The sequence below is a fragment of the Aspergillus multicolor genome, assembly GCF_047715735.1.
Source record: "Aspergillus multicolor strain CBS 133.54 unplaced genomic scaffold BDW74scaffold_48, whole genome shotgun sequence".
Taxonomy (NCBI): domain Eukaryota; kingdom Fungi; phylum Ascomycota; class Eurotiomycetes; order Eurotiales; family Aspergillaceae; genus Aspergillus; species Aspergillus multicolor.
The window spans coordinates 182,527-201,178 of record NW_027395999.1 but is presented as its reverse complement, the minus strand read 5'-3'; the positions used below and the strand labels follow the sequence as shown (position 1 = coordinate 201,178).

Sequence of the window (18,652 nt, the reverse complement as noted above, 5' to 3'; positions counted from 1 at the left end):
TCTTGTTCGTCGATCTTCGTTGATCTTGTTCAGTTATCAGTTTGAGTTTTCAATCAAGCAACTTGCACCTCAACAGGTCTACCCCCCTGCATACTCTCCCTCACAGCCCTAACAACCCTAAGCGCCCTCACCCCATCCTCAACACTGCACCCGGCCTCCCCATCAACCTCTTTCCCACGCAAGAGATCGATAAAGTATTCCCACTGCCTATCAAACGGCCTCTCATCACCCCCCTCAACAGAAACCCTCTGCACCCCAAGCTCCTGATTCCACCCCTTCTCGTTCTCCCCTCCCTCCCCAACTTCAGAAACATGGTCATAACTCCACCTTGTCATATCAGGCACACTCAGACTCCCTCTCGTCCCAAAGACCCGATAACAATCACTCGCACTCCCATGCACAGGCGGGATAGTCGGGTTCTCGCCCGTCCCCATCTCAAAGTTCAGTGGTGACGGGGTCACATCGCAGATCAAAAACGTCCCTACAATCCCACACTTAAAACGCAGCGTCACCGCGCAGCCTTCCTCAGCTGTATGTTCTGGATTTTGACTCTGGCGCTGTGGCGTTGTAGATTCCGCGTAAACGCGGCTTATAGGGCCGAATAGAAACTGCAGGACATCGATGTCGTGGATGAGGTTTATCCCTAGCACGCCGCCCTTCTTCTTATCTGCACGCCAGGAACCGAGGGGCGAGGCAAAGTAGGATGGGGGTTTTAGGAGCGTCCAGAGGCCGTTGACTGCGATGATTGTGCCGAGAGAGTTTGTGGTCAATAGGGTTTTTGTAGTGCGGACGTAGGGGTTGAAGCGGCGGTGGTGGCCGATTAGGATGTTGGATTTTGCGTTCTCGTAAGCCTTGAGAGTGGCCAGGAGGCGTTCGGCGGAGTCGAGGTCGTCACTAATGGGTTTCTCGAGGAGGATGTTCCTTATTCCGCTTTCTAGGAGTTGGATTGTGACGTCGACGTGTGTGTGGTTTGGCGTTGCGACGATCGCTGCGTCTGGCTTTGCTTTTGTATCTCCGGAGTGGAATAACTCCGCAAGAGAAGCGTAACAAGGCACACTAAATGACTCTGCGATCGGAATAGCAGAAGGCGAAGGGTCAACGAAAGCAAGCAGGTCGGTTAATGGGTGTCGCTGCACAGACTGCGCATGGCGGGGACCGATGAGTCCGGCGCCGATGATGACAATGCGGAGTCCACTGTCAATCTGCTCGGTCATGTCCGAGGCTGAAGCCATGATGCAGGAGGACAGGGATATTGAGATTGCGTCTGCATGGGTTCGGAGAATTTGCGGGGTGGCTGCGTTTATGTATGTAGGGATGACATGACATGCGCGATCGGCGATGGGGTCATCCACCACCGAGATGGAGATTACGTGGGACCATCTTCAGGGTCTGTGGATTGCATTTGCGGGGTGATGGAGTGCTCGCAAACAGTCTGGAGTAGGGGGAATGGATGGATGGGGGAGGGCAAAGCGCGGGCAGAACGCTCTCCCGGCCAGTCCAGGAAGCGTTTACCCGGTATACATGCCTGCAATAGCCAGAGACCTGATATCAACATTTCGTTTTCGCAGTACTTATTTTATCACACCATCCGCTGGTAGCCGCTCTGTCTTATCCTTAACCTCTAAATAGAATCTGATTGCTCATTTTCCTCGGCGATCTGCCATCTTACGTATCTCCTCGCTTCGCATTTCCTTCGCTGCATCATCAGCCACGCATACCCACCTACCCTATCATACTCATTCCTACATAACCACCACCCTCCATCATAGTCCTCTTCGGCTCTACATCCATCATCTAAACCTCAAGAAGAACAAACCAACCCGCCAAAATGCCCGCCAATCTGCAAATCGGGATCCCAACAATGTCCCTCTCAAAGCCCGGCCTGCACACACTAGACCACAAGCTCCGGGTCGCCGCAGCGCACGGCTACACAGGCATCGAGCTATTCATCGACGACCTCTCGCACTTCGCCGAAACCAGGTTCAACGGGTCCCTCATCCAAGCAGCGCAATACACATCCTCGCTTGCGAAACAGCTCAACCTCGCATTCATCTGTCTCCAGCCGTTCGGGTTCTACGAGGGTCTTGTCGACAGAAACCAGACAAAGTACCTGGTGGAGGAGAAACTGCCGCTGTGGTTTGAGCTTGCGCGGATTCTGGAGACAGATCTTATTCAGATCCCTGCGAACTTTCTGTCAAACGATCCTGAGACTGGTGCTGCAAGGACAACAGGGGACCAGGACGTCATCGTCTCCGATCTACAACGGGTTGCGGATATCGGCGCAGCGCAGGGCTTCCGCTTCGTATACGAGGCTCTCTGCTGGTCAACGCACATCGACACGTGGGAGAGCGCATGGAACGTGGTGAAGCTCGTTGACCGCGAGAATTTCGGGATCTGCCTGGACAGCTTCAACATTGCGGGCCGCATCTACGCAGACCCTACGTCGCGAAGTGGGAAGAATCCCAATGCTGCTGAGATCGTGACGAGGTCTATGGACACGCTCCGTTCCAAGGTCTCGTCGGGTGAGCTGGATATCAGGAAGATTTTCTATATCCAGCTTGTTGATGGCGAGCGGCTTTCTGCGCCGCTAGACGAGAAGCACCCGTTCTATGTAGCTGGTCAGCCGGCGCGCATGAACTGGAGCCGGAATGCGCGGTTGTTCCCGTGCGAGGAGGATAGGGGTGGGTACTTGCCTGTGCTGGAGATCGCAAAAGCGTTCTTTGATATTGGGTTTGAGGGGTGGGTTAGCCTAGAGTTGTTCTCGCGGACGTGTAATGACCCTCGTCTTGAGACCGTGGCTGAGCATGCGCGGCGCGGTATGGATAGTTGGAGGAAGGTTGTTAGGGCTTTGGGGCTTGACGTGCGGGTTCCCAATCCTGTTCCGGTCTCTGCTCATGTTAGCAGTAGAGAGAGAATGGAGGTGCAGGAGGAGCTGGCTGTTCAGCATCGGCTGTAAAGATATAGGAATAGAATGTCTCGTCTAGAAATATATTATTTTGTCTAATCAATTGGGTAATAATGATCATGCACGCTGTTGAAACCCGTTGTACAAAAATTTACTGTTGAAGATATTAGTCCTCTCACGCTTCTGCCCATCGTCGCTCCCGCAAGGGCTTCTCTTTTCCTCCTGTGCCTTCCGTCTCAGCTCGCCAGGCGTAGTACTCTCCTAACCGTGTCTCGGCGTATGAAGCGTAGTCAAAATCAATCTGTGAGATTTGGGCTTGAATTAAGGCCCAGATGCCCCTGCGGCCGTGAGTACTTTTGTTTGGGGAATACTGGATGAAGGATTAGGAATGTCAATACTCACCAATATAACCCAGGCAATCCTCGGAAGCGGTCTACGTCCTCGCATAGTCGGTCCACGATCTCTGGCTGTGATGATTGTGGAATGCCCCGGTGCTCGGCATAGCTGCGTACATACTCAGTCAGGAACCCCCGGCGGACCGACCGCGTCGGCATCATATTGTAGTCGCAGTCAAAACCGCCCCATTCGGCGAAGTGGTTTGCGATGTCAAAGGCAGCCGGTGACGGCGTGGCGTACTCGTAGTCGATGAAGTTGACTTCTTTTTCTTCGTCAGGGCGACCGTCTGATGGGAGAATGATGACGTTGGCGGATAGTAGGTCGCAGTGCGCAAAAACCAGCTACACGAAGCACGTCAGTACAATCCGTGATGTTTCATACCGATCGAAACTGGGGTATACATACGCCGTCCTCTCCAAGTCCCTCCCCGTTATCAAACTCGCGGACAACACGCTCTAGCTCCGTCTGCAGGCTGCGACGTCTTTGCTTCTGCGCCTCAGTACTCGTAGGCAGTGCAAGAATCCACTTCTGGAGTACAGCCCAGAGACTTGGCCCCGGCCGTTGAGGCTGAATGACCTCCAGGTCGTCCGTCTTCACAGGCAGGCCATCCGCGGCCACTTCTACAGACTCTAAGAGCGAGGTCCCTTTTCCGAGTGCAGGCATTGGGCTAGCCCCGCTGATGGGCAGAACAGCATGCCACTGGCCAAGCCTCCGCGCAACACCGCGCCAGATGCTCTCGTTCACCAAATCCTCATGGGTGGCCGGACGGCCGCGAATGAACCGGTACAGAAGGCCATTCTTAAACCGAGCCAGAAGGGGAGGGGCTAAGCCAAATCTAGCGAGGAGGGCGTGCGAGTTCGTTTCTCCTGTGGTGGACCATTCTACTTAGCACATGTCGCATTGGGCAGTGGATAAGGGGCTGGCCGGTTTCGCATACTTTCGCGGTCTATGAGGATCTCTGTATGATTACCGTACGCTCTCATCAGTACTGCATCCTTGTCTATCTCCTCGTCTGTCAAGCCAGGCTTGCGGTTTATAGCTTTGAACAGCTGCGGGGGTCAGTCGCTTGTGAACTTTGCTTTCGTCGGGGTAACGCACAGTGTTGGTGATTCCGTCTGTGAATCGTACAAACTCGACCTTGTTCTCTGGTCCCTCCCAGTGAGGGTTCAAAGTGAGAATGAGCCGCAGAGCAGATGCATGTGAGTCCGCATGGTTGTACGACTGCGCAATGTAGCGGGGGGCAAATGCGTCCGATCCGTTAATCGACCCCATACTGTCGAGGCAGCGGTGTGTTAATCCGGGGAAAAGAAGTGGAAGTCGTACTGCAGAGTAAAAAAAATGTCAGTCTCGTCCAAAGCGCCACAAAAAAGGAGCGAGCTCACGGCTATGGTCGCAAAAAGCGGTGCGGCTCGAGGATCCAGGTACCGGCAAGCAGGCACCCAAAATTTCTGTAACACAAAATATCCGACAATTGAGCGTAGACGGCGGTAAGGGTTTGGCGGTTTTCACAGAATCGTAGTGAGTGGCCAGGGTATAGGGGCAAGAAGAATTAAAAGTAGGTAGTCGGCCACTAGATAGTCTGCCACAAAGAAGGGGGAGCCAGAAGGAGACGATGTCGTCAAGCCTGGAGAATAATGGAGAGGTGGTCTCGTGCCTCTCTAGATGTGATTGGAGAGCAAGAGCGCCCCTCTCGTGTCCTTGTCGCTGGCTGTCACGCTATCCCGCAGTCAACTCCGCGGGTGAGATCTTAGTCCTTTATTTCGCCGAGACAGTAAGGCTGACGTTGACGCTGATATCACTTATCGCTCAGGGGTTAACCCCTTAAAAAGACACCTTATCCTGGCATCTGTGGCTTTTGCCTCCAGGCTTAGGAAACAAACATCCAGCCGGAGGAAGGCAAATACGAACCAAAGTTACAAGTATGAATCTAACTCTATCCAGCTAGCCACCCATTTACATGTGATCCCCCTCCAAGGTCCCAGCTGACCGCCGTCTGGAATTCTGCCAAAGCTCACCACAGTCACATGACTATCTCCTTTAGCCGAGCCCTCACCGTCTGCCTAGTCAAGCGACACTAGCCCAATACGTCCTAGCTTCAGCACAGCCATATGCTATAAATTCTCGCACCGTCCGTCCGCCATTTCCCTTCTTTTCTTTTCTCTCCATCATCAGTAGCGGTTTACTTATCATGTAAATTCGTTAAAACTGGAGCTCCGCTACGGCGGCTCGCTGAGGGTTATCCTGTTGAGATTCTCCGGAATCTTCTGTGGGTTTTCTTCCGTTCCCGGCTCTGGAGACCAATTTTGACCACCGCGTCCTTCTTTTTCCCTTACAATTCATGGCTGGGCTAGGTGTGCCTCTTTTGGCGTGCCCATGCGCTTTGGCTGTGGAGGGGGCGCGACACGATTTCCTTTACTCTTACCTTTTTGCTTGGTCCTTGGTGGGATTGTAGTGGCTGTGCAGAATTTTCTGCGTACTTTGCTTCGTAAAATCTCGAATTGTAGTATGCCTGTCTGGCCGTCGCTTCGTGCGGATGGCTGCCATGGTTTTTAAGTTGTTGCAGGAGGCTTCTCGGGAGCTCTTTGACCTTGTCAAGCTGCCTCAGCCTGTCTGCCATCGCTGGCCTCGCAATTCTCGACTCGAGATTTCATGAAAGGCGTCTTAAAGCCCTATGCTGTCTGCTTGATGCAGGCGGGAGAGTCTTGTACCTCTGCCTTACGACATGAACTTATACGCAAACTTGCGGCTGCCATGAACATGATAAATGATATTCGTGATTCATCTATTGCTGTATTCCCGATATCGAAGTCGAGTTAAGCCCTCGCAGCGCTACCAATCTGAATGCGCTCTCCAGTCCACCGGTCGTCCTTCCGTAGCACCGGCCAGCTCGTGCCATCGCCCTTGACGAGCGACAACTCCAGCTTCGTGCCTAGCACCTTGAACTTGGACTTCTCCGGATCAATCGGCGCAAACAGCTCGTAGCTGTCCTTGTAGCGCTTGTTATCCGTAGTCGGGAGGTCCAGCGTGATGCCGGTGGCCGTGAACTCGACCTTGGCGTTGTCCTTGTCGATCTTCTTGAGGTATAGCGAGACGTTGACGGATGTCGCTGTTTGATAGAAGTCGTTCCTGCGCCGGAATTGTCAGATTTCGCAGAGATCCGGTTGGGTAAGAGGAAACTCACCTAACGGACTCGACCTTCTCCTCGCCCGCAGGCTTGCCCTTTCCGACGAAAAGATGTCTCTTCTTCTCCGTGCATCCCTCGATCTTCAAGAAGGCGTCGAACTCAAGTACGCGCCTCTTACAGCACGACCAGCCCTTGCTGCCTTCATGGAAAACAGGCTGGCCGGGGTGGTGGACACACTTCTCCTCATCCCGCGATACATCAGCGTTATAAGTCGCACCGCACCCTCTCCTCCGGCACGTAGCATTCTCGGGAATCGCAAGCTCCGGATCATCAGACTCTGGCTCTTCGGGGGCAGGCGAAGGCACATTCGAGGGAGGAGGGATGGCAGGCGAGTGCGCCACAGGCCGGGGTACCCCGCTGTCTCTGACAGGGACCGGAGCGGCAACAGGAGGCTGGGATTCCTCGGGTACGTCCTTCTTAGAGGGCACAGGGGTATCGTCGACAGCGGAGTGCTTTCCAGCCGTGCAGGGGGGAATGTCCATAAACTCCTCGAAGGTGAGGACGCGGGGCTTGCAGCAGTTCCAGCCTGATTCGATGAGGTAAAGTTAGCGATGGTTGCGGAGGCCGCTAACTCAGAGGGTACTTGCGAGTGACATATCCCCCAACGCCAAATCAGACAGACCGATGGAGAAGCTCTACTTACCTTTCTGTCCTTCGTGGAATACTGGCGGGCCTGGGTGGTAAACGCAGGGCTCCTCCGGGTCGGTGAACACCTTCCCGCAACCTTTGTGGACGCACTTGGTGGCCATTGTGTTCGCGCGAATTGCTTTCTCAACTGATAGAGACAGTCAAGGGGTTTGGGACTTTTAAGAGAACAAAGAAGGCTGGAGGACGAGGTGGGGGGAGTGTTCTCGAAATCGTCAGAGCCTAAAACGGTTTAGTCTGGGGAAGCTCGAAGGTTCCATTCGGGTTCCTCTCTCCGACTTCTCGGCTCGACACAACATCAGTCTGTCATTCAACCAATATCTCATTATTAATAATCAAGAATAATATCTTATATACAATGTTTCCGACAGCGCGACTCCTCCAAGCCCGCGTAACGCTCTTTACGCGTGCCGGTTGCGGGCTCTGCAATACCGCCAAAAACACCGTTGCCCAACTGCATAAACGCCGGCCGTTCGACTACTCGGAGGTCGACATCATGGTGCCTGGCAATAAAGAATGGAAAGACGTATACGAGTTCGATGTTCCAGTTTTGCATGTGCAGTCCGACAAGGGAGCGCTATCCGATCCGAAGAAATTGTTCCATCGATGGACCGAGCAGGAGGTCGAGAAGCTCGTTGACAATGCCGAAAAGGTGCATTGATCGTGATTTGACTACTCGTTTACGTGTTCCATATACGTTTCGACATAGTCAACGACGGAGGACAGTCTCGGTAACCCGAAAAACTCGTCTTGTGGTGTGGCAGGTTCGCCGGACGCGGGACACGCTTTCTATTCCAAAGACAAGATTTATCTCCGATCTAATGCAAATCATCACCGCCGAGATGAGATATCTCATACCTTAACATCAGGGTAGCAACTGTATCTCCCGTCCGTCTTATCCCACCCGATACCGTTGTGAACAGTCAGCAGGTTAGATGGGTCAACTTTGTTCTTGATCTTGAGCAGCCTGTCATAGTTCTTTTGTCCCCAGAACGATTGGGCGGGGTTAGACTCGAAAGGATCGGCTTCATTCTGGTACGCGCCACCATTGGGCGTGAGATCCCGCAGCGGGTTGATCATCTCGTGCGTTGTCTGCCAGAGGTTCTTGACGACGCTCGGATCGGTGGTTGTGCCGTCGAACTGTCGGGTAAAGAGAACGTGCCAGAGCCCGTTGCGCCAGGCCGGAGTTACCGAGGATTCACCTTGGCCGCCAGCCTTGTCTTCCTCGGGCATCGTCTGAGAGTAGAGATACGGCGTTGTTGCGTACAGCATCAGCGTAGATTGCGCAGGCACCTTTTGTCCCTTCGCCGCGGTCATGATGTTGTTCAAGGTGGAAGAAAGCTGCTGCTGGTTGTCACCGACAAAGTATTCCTGGGGGACAAGACGCGTAGCCATGGTCCAGGCCGAGCTGGGTAAGATCTGGCTCTCTGTAACGGCAATGATGCCTCCGAGGACATCGCCATAATCCGCAGTCGCTATACTGGCATTGCCCACTGTTCCTCCGTCGGTGGGCCTGTTGGCCAGGTCAAACAGAGGCTGCAAGGACTCCTGGGCATCAGACAGGTCGAGCAACGATGTGCCCAGGGAAATCATCGACGTTCGACCCACGGGCATCAAAACATAGCCTCCCCAGCCTTCGGATGCCCACTTGTCAGCGTTTTCGACGAGAACTGAAATGAGCTCAGCGACAACGTCGTCATTGGTTCCGTCGATAGCAACTCGTGCAAACTGCATATCCTTCTTGGGATGCACGGAGTAACTGATCTCCGCCACGACACCGAAAGTGCCGCCGCCGCCACCGCGCAGGGCGAAGAAGATTTCCTGGTTCTGGCACCGGTTTGCGGTGACATACTTTCCGTTTGGAAGCACGGCCTTGATCTGTTGGACATTGTCGACCCCAAGACCCAGTTCTGGAGACAGCATGCTATGTCCACCTCCGGCTAACCAGCCACCGGCCATTCCAACGCCCGCATATGTACCACCGACGACTCGGTACCCGTTGGCATTCGCCCAATCGTAAACCCCGCCAAACTGCTGGCCGGCCCCGACGGTGATCACATCACCAACCGCATCTGAGCATTGCTCGGGAACGAAAGCCTTGGTGAGTTCGATGGGAGGTTGAATGTTATGCGTCCTATACTATCATCAGTACGCCGAATAGACAAAATTCAGAAAGACAACCTACCAGAGCGCAAATGAATCCGGAGCCGAGCTCCTCCCCGTATAGTCATGCCCGGTGTTCTTGACGACCAATCGCAGGTCGTTATCGCTTGCAAATTGCAGCGTCTTCTGTATGTCCTCCACGCCCTGCGCATCAACGTATCTTGTGGGAACACTTCCCTGCATGCATGGTCTTGATGTGGGAGTCTCCGTATCTGGGACCGTAAGCTTCATTGCACAGTTGTCTCCAGTCTTTTGGCATCCGCCCCAGTTTGATTCTTGATAGCCGCCGAACTGCTCCGTGACGAAGAGGTGGTTGGCTCGGTTCTGTTGCAGGGCGTCGCACACTTGGGAATCCACATCCTGGTTCGTCAGCACCGCCGCTCTACCCATCTTTCCACTCGGATTCATACCTGCTGCTGTCCGTTGTAGTTGGTATAGCAAGGTGCAAGCATCGGCACGCCATTTTGCAGTCGCCCGGAGACACTTGAGTTGAAGGCATCCCAGTCTGCATCGCTGACAGACAATACTGAGCGGCGGTCGATGATACCTGCAGTCACAGACTGGGGTCCTAGCGCTGCGAGCGCCAGTAGTGGTAGAGCGAATGCCATCCTCACTATGCTGCCACCAGCAATGTTCTGGTGTTTATGTGTGGCCGTAAGATAATGATGACTTCGTGCGGCTGCAATGGCAACTGTGACCGACTTTCCTTCCTTATATACCCCTCCTACCTGGCGCACGCGTTTTGCTTTTTTACGGACTTGCCCTCCCCCGAACCATCGGTCAAGGTGGGTGCATATTATTTGTGATTGTGCATTTGGGGTACTGATCGGCTTCCCCCTACGGACAAACTCCCTAGTACGGCTTCGATGGAGCATTAAGTTGCGATCTTGCCAGCTCAAAAATTGGGTGCCACACAAGACAACAAACACGTTGCGCTACGATCCCTTGCTTGGTGCCAACAAATTCCAGCCGTCAGGTTGTGATCGTCTTCTATATTTACTCTACCACTCTACAAGATGTTTCAGCTTTCAACAAAACCAAGAAACTGCTTGTGTTCATGGTCAGAATGCTTAACTGTACTTCGGTCCGTGCTGCTGCTTCCCCAGAGTCAACCCCTGAACCGTGGGTCCCGACCCAAACTCGTGGTTCAAGCCGCCAGGAACCGAGTCGGCTTTGGCCCGTCATAACTCAGAACTGCCGAGTCATCAGGACCGTAAATAAGGATCAATCTCCGGTCCCTGAATATCACGCACGGCCGCACTACTTAATCTGGCTCTCCAACCCAGACTCCAGGCAACACCGTCCGGGGCAGTTCAGGAACAGGAAGGCCCGTCTAGCCGAGGCCTGATTCATCGAGCATGACTCCAAATCTGGTTTCCATATCTCAAGTTCCCGGCATTCTAGAAGCTAAGCGATGTCTTTAAACAAGTTCCGGTAGTGCCGACCGTACGAGATACGGGCTATGGCTACTGGTTCTACCTACAGAGACCCAGTGCTGGCTAACAAATGTTGTCTGCCAGCTAATGCTTGCAGTGTTTAGTGCCGCAAGAGACGGGCTGGGTTATGACTTTACCTACGGGCATCTCTCCTGTTCTTTTGCAAATTCTAGACACAAACCAATAGTGGTTAAAGTTCACTAAATGACCTCCCATGCAAACTGAACATGCATCAATGGTCACACATAGTGCATATATCACACCGCGCTTTGACGCAGAACGTACTGGAAGCCTCACATGATATAGTCATAGCAATATGATATCAGATTGAACTGTCTTGCTTACAGACGCGATTGCATGCATATCTGTTCGGCATTCCTTCAAGGATTACCCCGTATACCACAGCATTGGCCCGGACGTACAGAAGTACCGGATGCCCAAGCGATGCTCTCTTTATAAAGGAATCCAATGAACGTCTCCCCTTCAGGACACTGCCGGAAAGCGCGGCCAGGAACCTATGCCTCGTTAACCACACACGCGAGCAAGAGCCTGTATATCATCATTGCCCAGAATGGTAGACAGCTTGCTGTCAACTCCCATCTCGTCTTCCTTCTGCCGCAAGATCTTCACATACTCTTCCCTCTCTTCAAGCCGGTCCGCACTACCAGGGTCCTCAGCATCACTCGGACTACCGGTAGCACGCGAAGACCTAGATATAAACGGTGGCGGCTGCACAAGTTCCCAGGGCATAGTACACAAGCCTTCCCAGCCCAGAACACCAATGATACCGAACTCATCATCGACAAGTATATTCCCCTGATGCAAGTCTGAGTAGTAAAGCGGAAACGGCCCACTATCACTCTCCGGTCTCGAGTTCCTGACAATGCGAGCGAGCTCCTCAAGTTTATCTGGAAACTCGCGTAGCGACATCAAAACTTCCTTCTGCTTTTCAATGGGACCATATTTCAGTCTCTCGCGGATGGTTCTCTCGGAAATTGGAGCCTTCGGCCTCGCCTGTGCAGCCCACGTCTCGAGAAAACCGGAAGCTGTTGAGAAGGGCCCGCCGATACTAGGGAAGGGATCAATGTCGAATGTGCCGTCGAGACGTCTGATGATTTTGCCGATTTGAGGGAAACGGATGGATGACAGTTGCACCTGAAAGGCATTGTTAGCACCTATACATCTAGACCAAGCCCGGGCTCTTCTAAATATGGGACAAAACCGTACCTGTATCCCCGCAACCTTCTCAATGAACCGTTTCCTCTTGTCAACTGGGGCCCGGCCACCATACGCACCCTCCGCATCCAGCACAGAAAATCCCGGTATAACCTGCATCAGCGTGAACGCCGCGCGGACGGCGTTATCATCACTAAGCTCATAACCGTAAACCTTCGGGACGGGGACCGTTGTCTTCGACCGGATGAGATCCATTGCGTCAAGGTCATAGCGGAGGAGGGACTCGCTTTCGGGCGTTGAGAGCGTGAGATTCACGCGGGCGATCCATAGGGGCTCTATGTCTGTGCCTGCATCCAGCGCACTGTCTGTGTCTATCGTTGGATTCTCGAATCTCAAGAGTCGGATGAGGTGTGCGCTGCCGATTGTGCTTTGCTCTAGCAAGGTACATGGGCGTCCTGAGTTTCTAGATGAGGCATACTCTCGTAGGGTGTTCCAGTTGGCTCGCTCGATGCAGGCATCTCGCAGTTCTTTCTCGGCGGGGTGAGCGTCGTAGTAGGAGTCGTCTTTCCAATTGAGTTTGAAGAGGTTCGAGGTCGACATCGTCATGTTCGGGAAGATAACTAGGGTTGCGCAGACAGAACCCTGAGCTACCCAAAGCAAGCAGCGGCCTACTAACACAGCGAATGAAAAATAGTACAGTCTTGAGCTACAGCTTTCTCTTCGCTATAATATATAGTAGCCATCCCATGACGTAGCCTTCTTGCATAGATTCTATACTCTAGTCTAGACCATCATCGCCACTCTAGTCTTAGGCATCCATCATTCCATCTAGTGCGACACCAGCCCCGCCTCAACAGCCTTAATCTGCAAGGCAAGGAACTTGGAGTAAACACGACACAGGGCAAGATTGCCTCCCATGTACCAGAAGCCAGGGTGCCCGCTTGGCCGCCACATCTATAGCAACCTCGTAAGCAATCAACCTCAATTGAAGGGCAAGCAAGAAACTTACAGCGTTTAACTCTCCCTCCTCATCCAAATTCCAAACATCCCTCAATCGAGCAGCGATCTTATCACCCAGTGCCTTTCTCACGGTTGTCCGCATGTTATCATAACCCGTAGCAAGGACAACAATGTCGCTCTCCAACTCCCCGCCATCCTTTAGGACGAGAGCACGCTCCGTGAAGCCAGCTATTCCTTCAGGGCTTCTCCGTACCTTGACCTTGCCATCTGCAATGAGCTGACTGCAACCAACATCAATGTAGTACCCGCCACCACGGGTCATGTAAGCACGGGCGAGTCCGGCACCATCAATGCCATGGTCGAGTTCGAACCCGGCCTCTTGAAGACCTGTCATTATATCTTTCTCGGCTTCGAAGGCGCGTTTCGTGAAGTGCACGTCGAGTGCGAAGCGGACGGGGTAGGGCAGGGATTCGGCGATCAAGTCACATTCTTCGGTTGAAGGCCTGACGTTGTTGAGTTAGTTAGGGGTGTTAGGAGATGAAAGTTAGGTTATACCCATGGTTCTCGTGTAGTCCTTCATGCATCATGAAGATGCCTTTATCCTGTGTGATAACATATGTTCCCCGGCGCTGAAGCATGGTTACATCGGCACCGTTCTCATGGAAGTTCTGCGCAATGTCATGTCCGCTGTTTCCAGTTCCGACCACGGTCACCTTCTTGCTCTTGACATCATGCTGTGAGGCATCTTGATGCTTGGTAGCGTGATAGATTGTGCCTTTGAATTTCCCCTGGTTTGGGAAAGTAGGGACAAGAGGTTCACCCGAGTGTCCTGTACACCAAACGAGATGTCGAGGATGTAGAACACGCTCTGAACCGTTGCCGCGAGTTATCGTAACGGACCATTCCTTCTTTCCTTCATCGTATGATGCGCCGGTTACACTGGTCTTCGTCCATACATTCAATTCCATAATGCTTGCGTATGCCTCGAACCAATCGCCAAGCTTGTCTTTGGGTGTGAACTCGGGCCAGTTCTTTGGGAACGGGAGGTAAGCCATGTGGGTGAACTCGACTGGGTCGTGAGTTACGAGGGTCTCAACCTGTTAGTGATCATTGGGCTAGGTAGGAAGTATAGAGAACATACCCTGTACCGGTTCCTCCAATTATCACCAATTCGTTCATGTCGGTCGACGATTAGACAGGGAATACCAAGGGACTGGAGCCGAGCACCCAGATTCAAACCCGCTTGGCCTACAACTGTAAGCTCACTCCGTCTGACAACTAATTGCACTGTGTATACTTACCAGCACCAACAATAAGAGCAACAGGCTCTTCTTCGCTGAAGAGAACTTGCCGTTTCCGCCTCTCAATCCACGTCCCACGACTCAAGCCCCCAGGCATCGTCTCAGTCGTACCATATGCCCTCCTCGAGCCAACGGGCTCTTCCATTCCCTTCAGCTCCTGCAAAGACGTGTAAATGGCATATGCCTTCCACACGCCCTCATTATCCTGAGTAAGACGGAGCACACCAGACCCCCGGCCAGTGCCCGTCTCAAAGAAGAATATCGTCGAGATCCACGTGAGACCTGGCGCTGGGTGCTCCAGCTTCGGCTGACACTGACCCTCATGCTGTAGTCGGAACCCGGACAGTTGAGCTTGAGGCTGGTTCTTGGTGACGAAATCGGTAATGCCGCTGAGATTCTGAATAGTGTGGAAGTCCCATGTGAGGCACAGCAGGTCGCGCCACCATGAGTCTTCGTGGAAGAGCTTTGGGAGCTTAGAGAAGTCACTTGTTCGGAGAATGATCTCGAAGTCGGTGATCCATTGTTGGGCAATTGATCGGGGTTCTGGCGCGCGGTGTAGGAGGGGCGTTTGGGGGAGCTGGATGATGTATTGGTTTTGTGCTAAGGACATGGTCGTTATCTGTATGCCGGACACGCAACAATTGCTTGAGTCGCAAAGCTATAAGTTAGGTCAATTGGATTTAGAGAACAAGCTCGCAGAGCTGGACCCTGGTCAGTGCTGGGCATAAATAATCTGGGGGACTTCGGGAGTCCCCCGGGGGGCACGATCCCCATGACCACAGGATGGGTCTGTCTGAATCATGACTGCCACTGCTTGGAGCTCCAGCTGCATAAGCTGGTCAGCACGACGTGTAAGCTTGGAGTCAGTCAGGGAGAGAGGCGTCAGAAGGAAGTGGATTTGGTGGGGGTTGGCATATGCGGGGGAAGTCGTGGTGGGCCTCGCATCGAGGGGGATGGCGTCCCCCAAACCAGTAATTCTTGCAGGGTGCGCGTGATTTCCCTGATCCAGCAGCAAGTGGCTCATGCTTCCTTTTTCTCTCACTGTAAATAGCTGCTCGTTTTGACCAGGCCCTCGCAGGCAAAAGGCAGATTGCAGTTCTCGGGCGAGAATCCTGCAGAAGAATCTGTTGAGAACTGCAGAGTCTGGATTCGAGAGTAATGTGTAAGGGTTGTCGGAGTAAATCCGAGTCCGATTTTTGGTCAAGCAAGTCCACTGCTACTACTGTGATAGGCGTGGGTCATGCTCAGGATAAGCGAAGGCCAGCAGATGTCATAGCATATTTCCGTGCAAGCGGGAGGTGGAGTAGGATGGGCATCTCATGGCTTATCAGTCTCTACTAGAGTGTGTATCAGTATGTTCGATTTATTCAATAGAGCCTTAATCTATACTAGTTTATCAAAATCAAACGCCTTTCGCCATCGTAAGTGCATAAATGTACAGAAATAATCCATCATATCCAGTATATGTCAGTATGGCCGTCGTCAAAGCCCTCAAAGCAAGTCAATCATATCAGGGGGGCATTAATATCATAGTCGTAATCATTCCTCTGCTTCCAGATCATCTTTTTCGACTTCGTCAGATCCCACTCCATCAGTTTCTGCTACTTCAGCTTCCACTCCGTCATCAATGATCATCTCCACCTCTTTGACAGGATGGAGAAGCATCGGAGGTAGGCACATGCGTCCTTCGCCTGCAAGCTCCTCTTGCTCGCCGCCATCATTGTCGACTTTGTAACCCAGCCAGCGTCTCCAGAGATTTGGCGAGAAGCCAGCAGAATAAAACCAGGTTGAGCCGCGGAAGTTATGTTCACGGTCACCAAAGACAGACGAGCGCGCTCCTCCTGAGGCTCCATTGCGTCCTGCGTTAAAGATGGACTCGAGGTACTCGGTCGGCCATTGGCGGTCGATGTAGACCGAGTGAGGCACATAAACTGCTTTGAACCCATGATGCAAGGCAGTAGTGGCAGGCCACATCTCAGAGAACATGGTGTGCCGCTTGAAGGTCGTTTCCTTGTGCATGGTGTGCAACAACTTCCGTGAGAGGCGTGAGGCGCTGATAATCGCAGCTCGCCGTGGTGGGAGGCCATTCTCCCGATTGTATCCGGTTACATCATCCTTCAAAAGCCAGGTTGTTCCGTCAGGGTCGAATAGAGGGTTAAACACGATGAGATCGGCTTCCTCGTCGACACCCCATTTGTATTTATCTTTCTCCATAGTAGTTTGGGGGATGCCCTCACCTTCGACTTCCAGCAAATCCTGTTCATCTGGGCGCAAGGGTCCCCAAACAAACTTGTCGCCCTGGCGTGGGGCAGGCTTTTCGCCTTTACCAATGTCATGACTAGCACCTGCACTCCACATGTTGTTGGGGCTGTTCGTCCCAATCTCCGTCTGCACCCGGACCATCTGTCGGAAGTCGTCCCAAGAGCCGTGGACCGAGGGCACATAGAACCGAGAATTCCTCTCCCACAGTCCCCTGCGAGGTTGCTGGCGAGCCCAATTAACAACCTTGTCGAAAAGATGATACCAATGGCCAGTATATCTTGCATCCATCTCCCAATTCCAATAGTAGTCATACTCGGGATGCCGGTATGCAAAGTATTGCATGGGCATAAAGGTGCTGCGGTACACTCCATGAACGGATAATCCACGAGCCCATGTCTCTTCCATACCAGCATACACAACCGACATTTGCTGTTCCGACCAGAGCGTCCCCATGCCTTGGAACTCTTCCGGCAAGGCATCTTTCAGTACGCGTTCGTACGTGTCATCATCGGCCCATATCTGGAGATTGGTGTCCTTGACATGGATCAAGAAATGGATGGTGTATTCGCCGCCTGACAGAAGGGATAATTCAGCGATAATAGAGCGTAAGTATACGATGTCTTCAGGGGTATAGTGGAAATCATGCCACGTCCTGATCACGAAAGCGGTTCGAGGAAGGCGCTTTGGGTCGTTGTTTGGTGCGTCTGAAGACTCCTCCGATGTTTTCGGCGTCTCAGTCGACTTTTCCTCTGGTTTGAGGTCATCAACTACCATGGAGAAGACGCGCTCGGGCTGTATTTGGGTCATTTCCTCAAACCGGTGGCTGTTGATGGTCATGCACCGATTCTGCGCAGCCGCCCAGTTCACACGGCGGAAATCTACAGGCGGAAAATCCTCCCAGACGCGCTCAGAGCCGTCTCGATGTCCTTCTAAACCCGCACCTGTCCCACCTTTCCGTACACTGTAACCGAGGCCATATGGGCCAAGGCGCCCGAAGCGATCGAAGCAGATATCATCTTGGATTTCAAGCATTTCATTTGATCCGATCACAGCATCCGGGAAGCCGCGAGGTACTCCAGGGTATGAGTGAATCAATGGAAGTCGAAGCGTCTCGTCTTCATCCAAAAAGCATTCCCGCTTAGCACCGTATTTCTCGACGTATTCCGGAGAGGTATAGTTCGGGTATGGGTTGAATGCCGAGCTTGCGAATGGCAAGCCTTGTTCGATTTGCTCGTTGGGCTCGTCGCGGGTCGCAAGGGTCCCGTTCATGCTGATATCCTTATCGGAGATCATGCCTTCGGGGTCGTCGTTCGGGTATTCAGCAATGTTTTCGCCACGTGCAACCAATGTACGAATGCCCCCATGGTATCGCTTCAGAAAGGGGAAGGTTTCCCAAGTCGGCGGCCTTGCCGGAGCTTTTGGTACGTTGAGTGCTGCTGGGGTACTTTGCGATGAGATGGTGAAACGGAAGAGTGTAAGAATAAAGAGTAAGAGCGCAGAGAACAGCGCTAGGCAAAGCCATCTCATTATTTTATGAGGCACACGATAGAAGCCGATCGTAGCCCGCGTACGCCGCGCAGTGGCCGCCGTATTCAACATCGGATAATAGGAAGCGGCCGAGGAGGAAGACGCGATTGAATCGTCGCCGCTGTCCGATTCTAGCGAGCTCTGGCTAAGATTGCGGTAATGGTATTCTTTTCGAGCATATTGCTTTTCCACATCTATTGTGTCATTGCGGGATCCATATCGATCGGAAGAAGCGTCATATCTAGGCGCGCGGCCCTTTGTCGTGCCAACGAACTTCATATTGTAACTTCGATGCGCAAAGGGGGCCGAGTTTTTCGCGGTAATCAAGTATTAACATCAATTCGTTGAGAAATTCGTATATAATTCAGATTCTAGAGACAGGTTTCAAATCAGTAACAGTCGGCTTGACAATAACAGGCAAGCTCACATCAGAGTCCGAGAACGCAGCACATCAGACAGAAATCGAACGGAGCAAGACGCCCCAAATGACCATCAAAGGAAGCGATTGATGGCTTTGAGAAGGGCTTCCGCGATCGATGAACGATGAAGTTACAACCAGCAGAAACAGGTCCCAGCAACCGCTATACTCAAGAGGACCACTGTTTGTAGATCAGCGTTGCCTCGGGGATACCCAGCGCTTGTGCTCCTAAGCGGGCCTAGCCCACTTGGCGGGCTGATTGGGCGTTAGGCAAGCAAG

General features: G+C 52.8%; 10 protein-coding genes across 10 annotated transcripts; 3 read left to right on the top strand and 7 right to left on the bottom strand.

Moving 5' to 3' along the window:
- Nucleotides 1–53: 53 nt before the first annotated feature.
- BDW74DRAFT_189043 (Gfo/Idh/MocA family protein) lies at nucleotides 54–1,227 on the bottom strand (the record flags this gene model as incomplete). The annotated part of the gene is made up of 1 exon (XM_073731878.1): nucleotides 54–1,227. Exon 1 carries the CDS (start codon nucleotides 1,212–1,214, stop codon nucleotides 54–56), a length of 1,161 nt encoding a protein of 386 aa, XP_073578300.1. The 5' UTR covers nucleotides 1,215–1,227.
- A 515-nt stretch (nucleotides 1,228–1,742) lies between these two features.
- On the top strand, nucleotides 1,743–2,985 carry BDW74DRAFT_163429 (sugar phosphate isomerase/epimerase family protein). The gene has a single exon (XM_073726107.1). It carries the CDS (start codon nucleotides 1,829–1,831, stop codon nucleotides 2,954–2,956), a length of 1,128 nt encoding a protein of 375 aa, XP_073578299.1. The 5' UTR covers nucleotides 1,743–1,828; the 3' UTR covers nucleotides 2,957–2,985.
- On the bottom strand, nucleotides 2,986–5,141 carry BDW74DRAFT_163427 (putative ethanolamine kinase). Its single transcript, XM_073726106.1, has 6 exons — nucleotides 4,684–5,141; nucleotides 4,400–4,623; nucleotides 4,239–4,350; nucleotides 3,707–4,167; nucleotides 3,308–3,642; nucleotides 2,986–3,243 (listed from the first exon to the last, which is right to left on the bottom strand). The coding sequence occupies exons 2-6, from the start codon at nucleotides 4,571–4,573 to the stop codon at nucleotides 3,081–3,083; spliced, it is 1,245 nt and encodes a 414-aa protein (XP_073578298.1). The 5' UTR covers nucleotides 4,574–4,623; nucleotides 4,684–5,141; the 3' UTR covers nucleotides 2,986–3,080.
- Nucleotides 5,142–6,016: 875 nt separating this feature from the next.
- BDW74DRAFT_109915 (uncharacterized protein) lies at nucleotides 6,017–7,444 on the bottom strand. The gene is made up of 3 exons (XM_073721752.1): nucleotides 7,129–7,444; nucleotides 6,483–7,011; nucleotides 6,017–6,427 (listed from the first exon to the last, which is right to left on the bottom strand). Exons 1-3 carry the CDS (start codon nucleotides 7,232–7,234, stop codon nucleotides 6,115–6,117), a joined length of 948 nt encoding a protein of 315 aa, XP_073578297.1. The 5' UTR covers nucleotides 7,235–7,444; the 3' UTR covers nucleotides 6,017–6,114.
- Nucleotide 7,445: 1 nt separating this feature from the next.
- On the top strand, nucleotides 7,446–7,886 carry BDW74DRAFT_109914 (glutaredoxin family protein). Its single transcript, XM_073721751.1, has one exon. The coding sequence runs from the start codon at nucleotides 7,489–7,491 to the stop codon at nucleotides 7,789–7,791; it is 303 nt and encodes a 100-aa protein (XP_073578296.1). The 5' UTR covers nucleotides 7,446–7,488; the 3' UTR covers nucleotides 7,792–7,886.
- Nucleotides 7,887–7,982: 96 nt separating this feature from the next.
- Nucleotides 7,983–9,901, bottom strand: BDW74DRAFT_171478 (uncharacterized protein; the record flags this gene model as incomplete). Its single annotated transcript, XM_073727310.1, has 3 exons — nucleotides 7,983–9,264; nucleotides 9,316–9,653; nucleotides 9,704–9,901. The coding sequence occupies 3 exons, from the start codon at nucleotides 9,899–9,901 to the stop codon at nucleotides 7,983–7,985; spliced, it is 1,818 nt and encodes a 605-aa protein (XP_073578295.1).
- Nucleotides 9,902–10,947: 1,046 nt separating this feature from the next.
- Nucleotides 10,948–12,709, bottom strand: BDW74DRAFT_109910 (uncharacterized protein). Its single transcript, XM_073721750.1, has 2 exons — nucleotides 11,957–12,709; nucleotides 10,948–11,884 (listed from the first exon to the last, which is right to left on the bottom strand). Exons 1-2 carry the CDS (start codon nucleotides 12,509–12,511, stop codon nucleotides 11,255–11,257), a joined length of 1,185 nt encoding a protein of 394 aa, XP_073578294.1. The 5' UTR covers nucleotides 12,512–12,709; the 3' UTR covers nucleotides 10,948–11,254.
- A 24-nt stretch (nucleotides 12,710–12,733) lies between these two features.
- Nucleotides 12,734–15,098, bottom strand: BDW74DRAFT_189041 (putative flavin-binding monooxygenase; the record flags this gene model as incomplete). Its single annotated transcript, XM_073731877.1, has 5 exons — nucleotides 14,167–15,098; nucleotides 14,007–14,113; nucleotides 13,421–13,962; nucleotides 12,915–13,368; nucleotides 12,734–12,859 (listed from the first exon to the last, which is right to left on the bottom strand). Exons 1-5 carry the CDS (start codon nucleotides 14,774–14,776, stop codon nucleotides 12,734–12,736), a joined length of 1,839 nt encoding a protein of 612 aa, XP_073578293.1. The 5' UTR covers nucleotides 14,777–15,098.
- A 428-nt stretch (nucleotides 15,099–15,526) lies between these two features.
- On the bottom strand, nucleotides 15,527–17,388 carry BDW74DRAFT_163417 (DUF3405 domain-containing protein). Its single transcript, XM_073726105.1, has one exon. The coding sequence runs from the start codon at nucleotides 17,263–17,265 to the stop codon at nucleotides 15,706–15,708; it is 1,560 nt and encodes a 519-aa protein (XP_073578292.1). The 5' UTR covers nucleotides 17,266–17,388; the 3' UTR covers nucleotides 15,527–15,705.
- Nucleotides 17,389–18,059: 671 nt separating this feature from the next.
- Nucleotides 18,060–18,437, top strand: BDW74DRAFT_163415 (uncharacterized protein). Its single transcript, XM_073726104.1, has 2 exons — nucleotides 18,060–18,326; nucleotides 18,383–18,437. Exon 1 carries the CDS (start codon nucleotides 18,115–18,117, stop codon nucleotides 18,301–18,303), a length of 189 nt encoding a protein of 62 aa, XP_073578291.1. The 5' UTR covers nucleotides 18,060–18,114; the 3' UTR covers nucleotides 18,304–18,326; nucleotides 18,383–18,437.
- The last annotated feature ends 215 nt before the right edge of the window (nucleotides 18,438–18,652 follow it).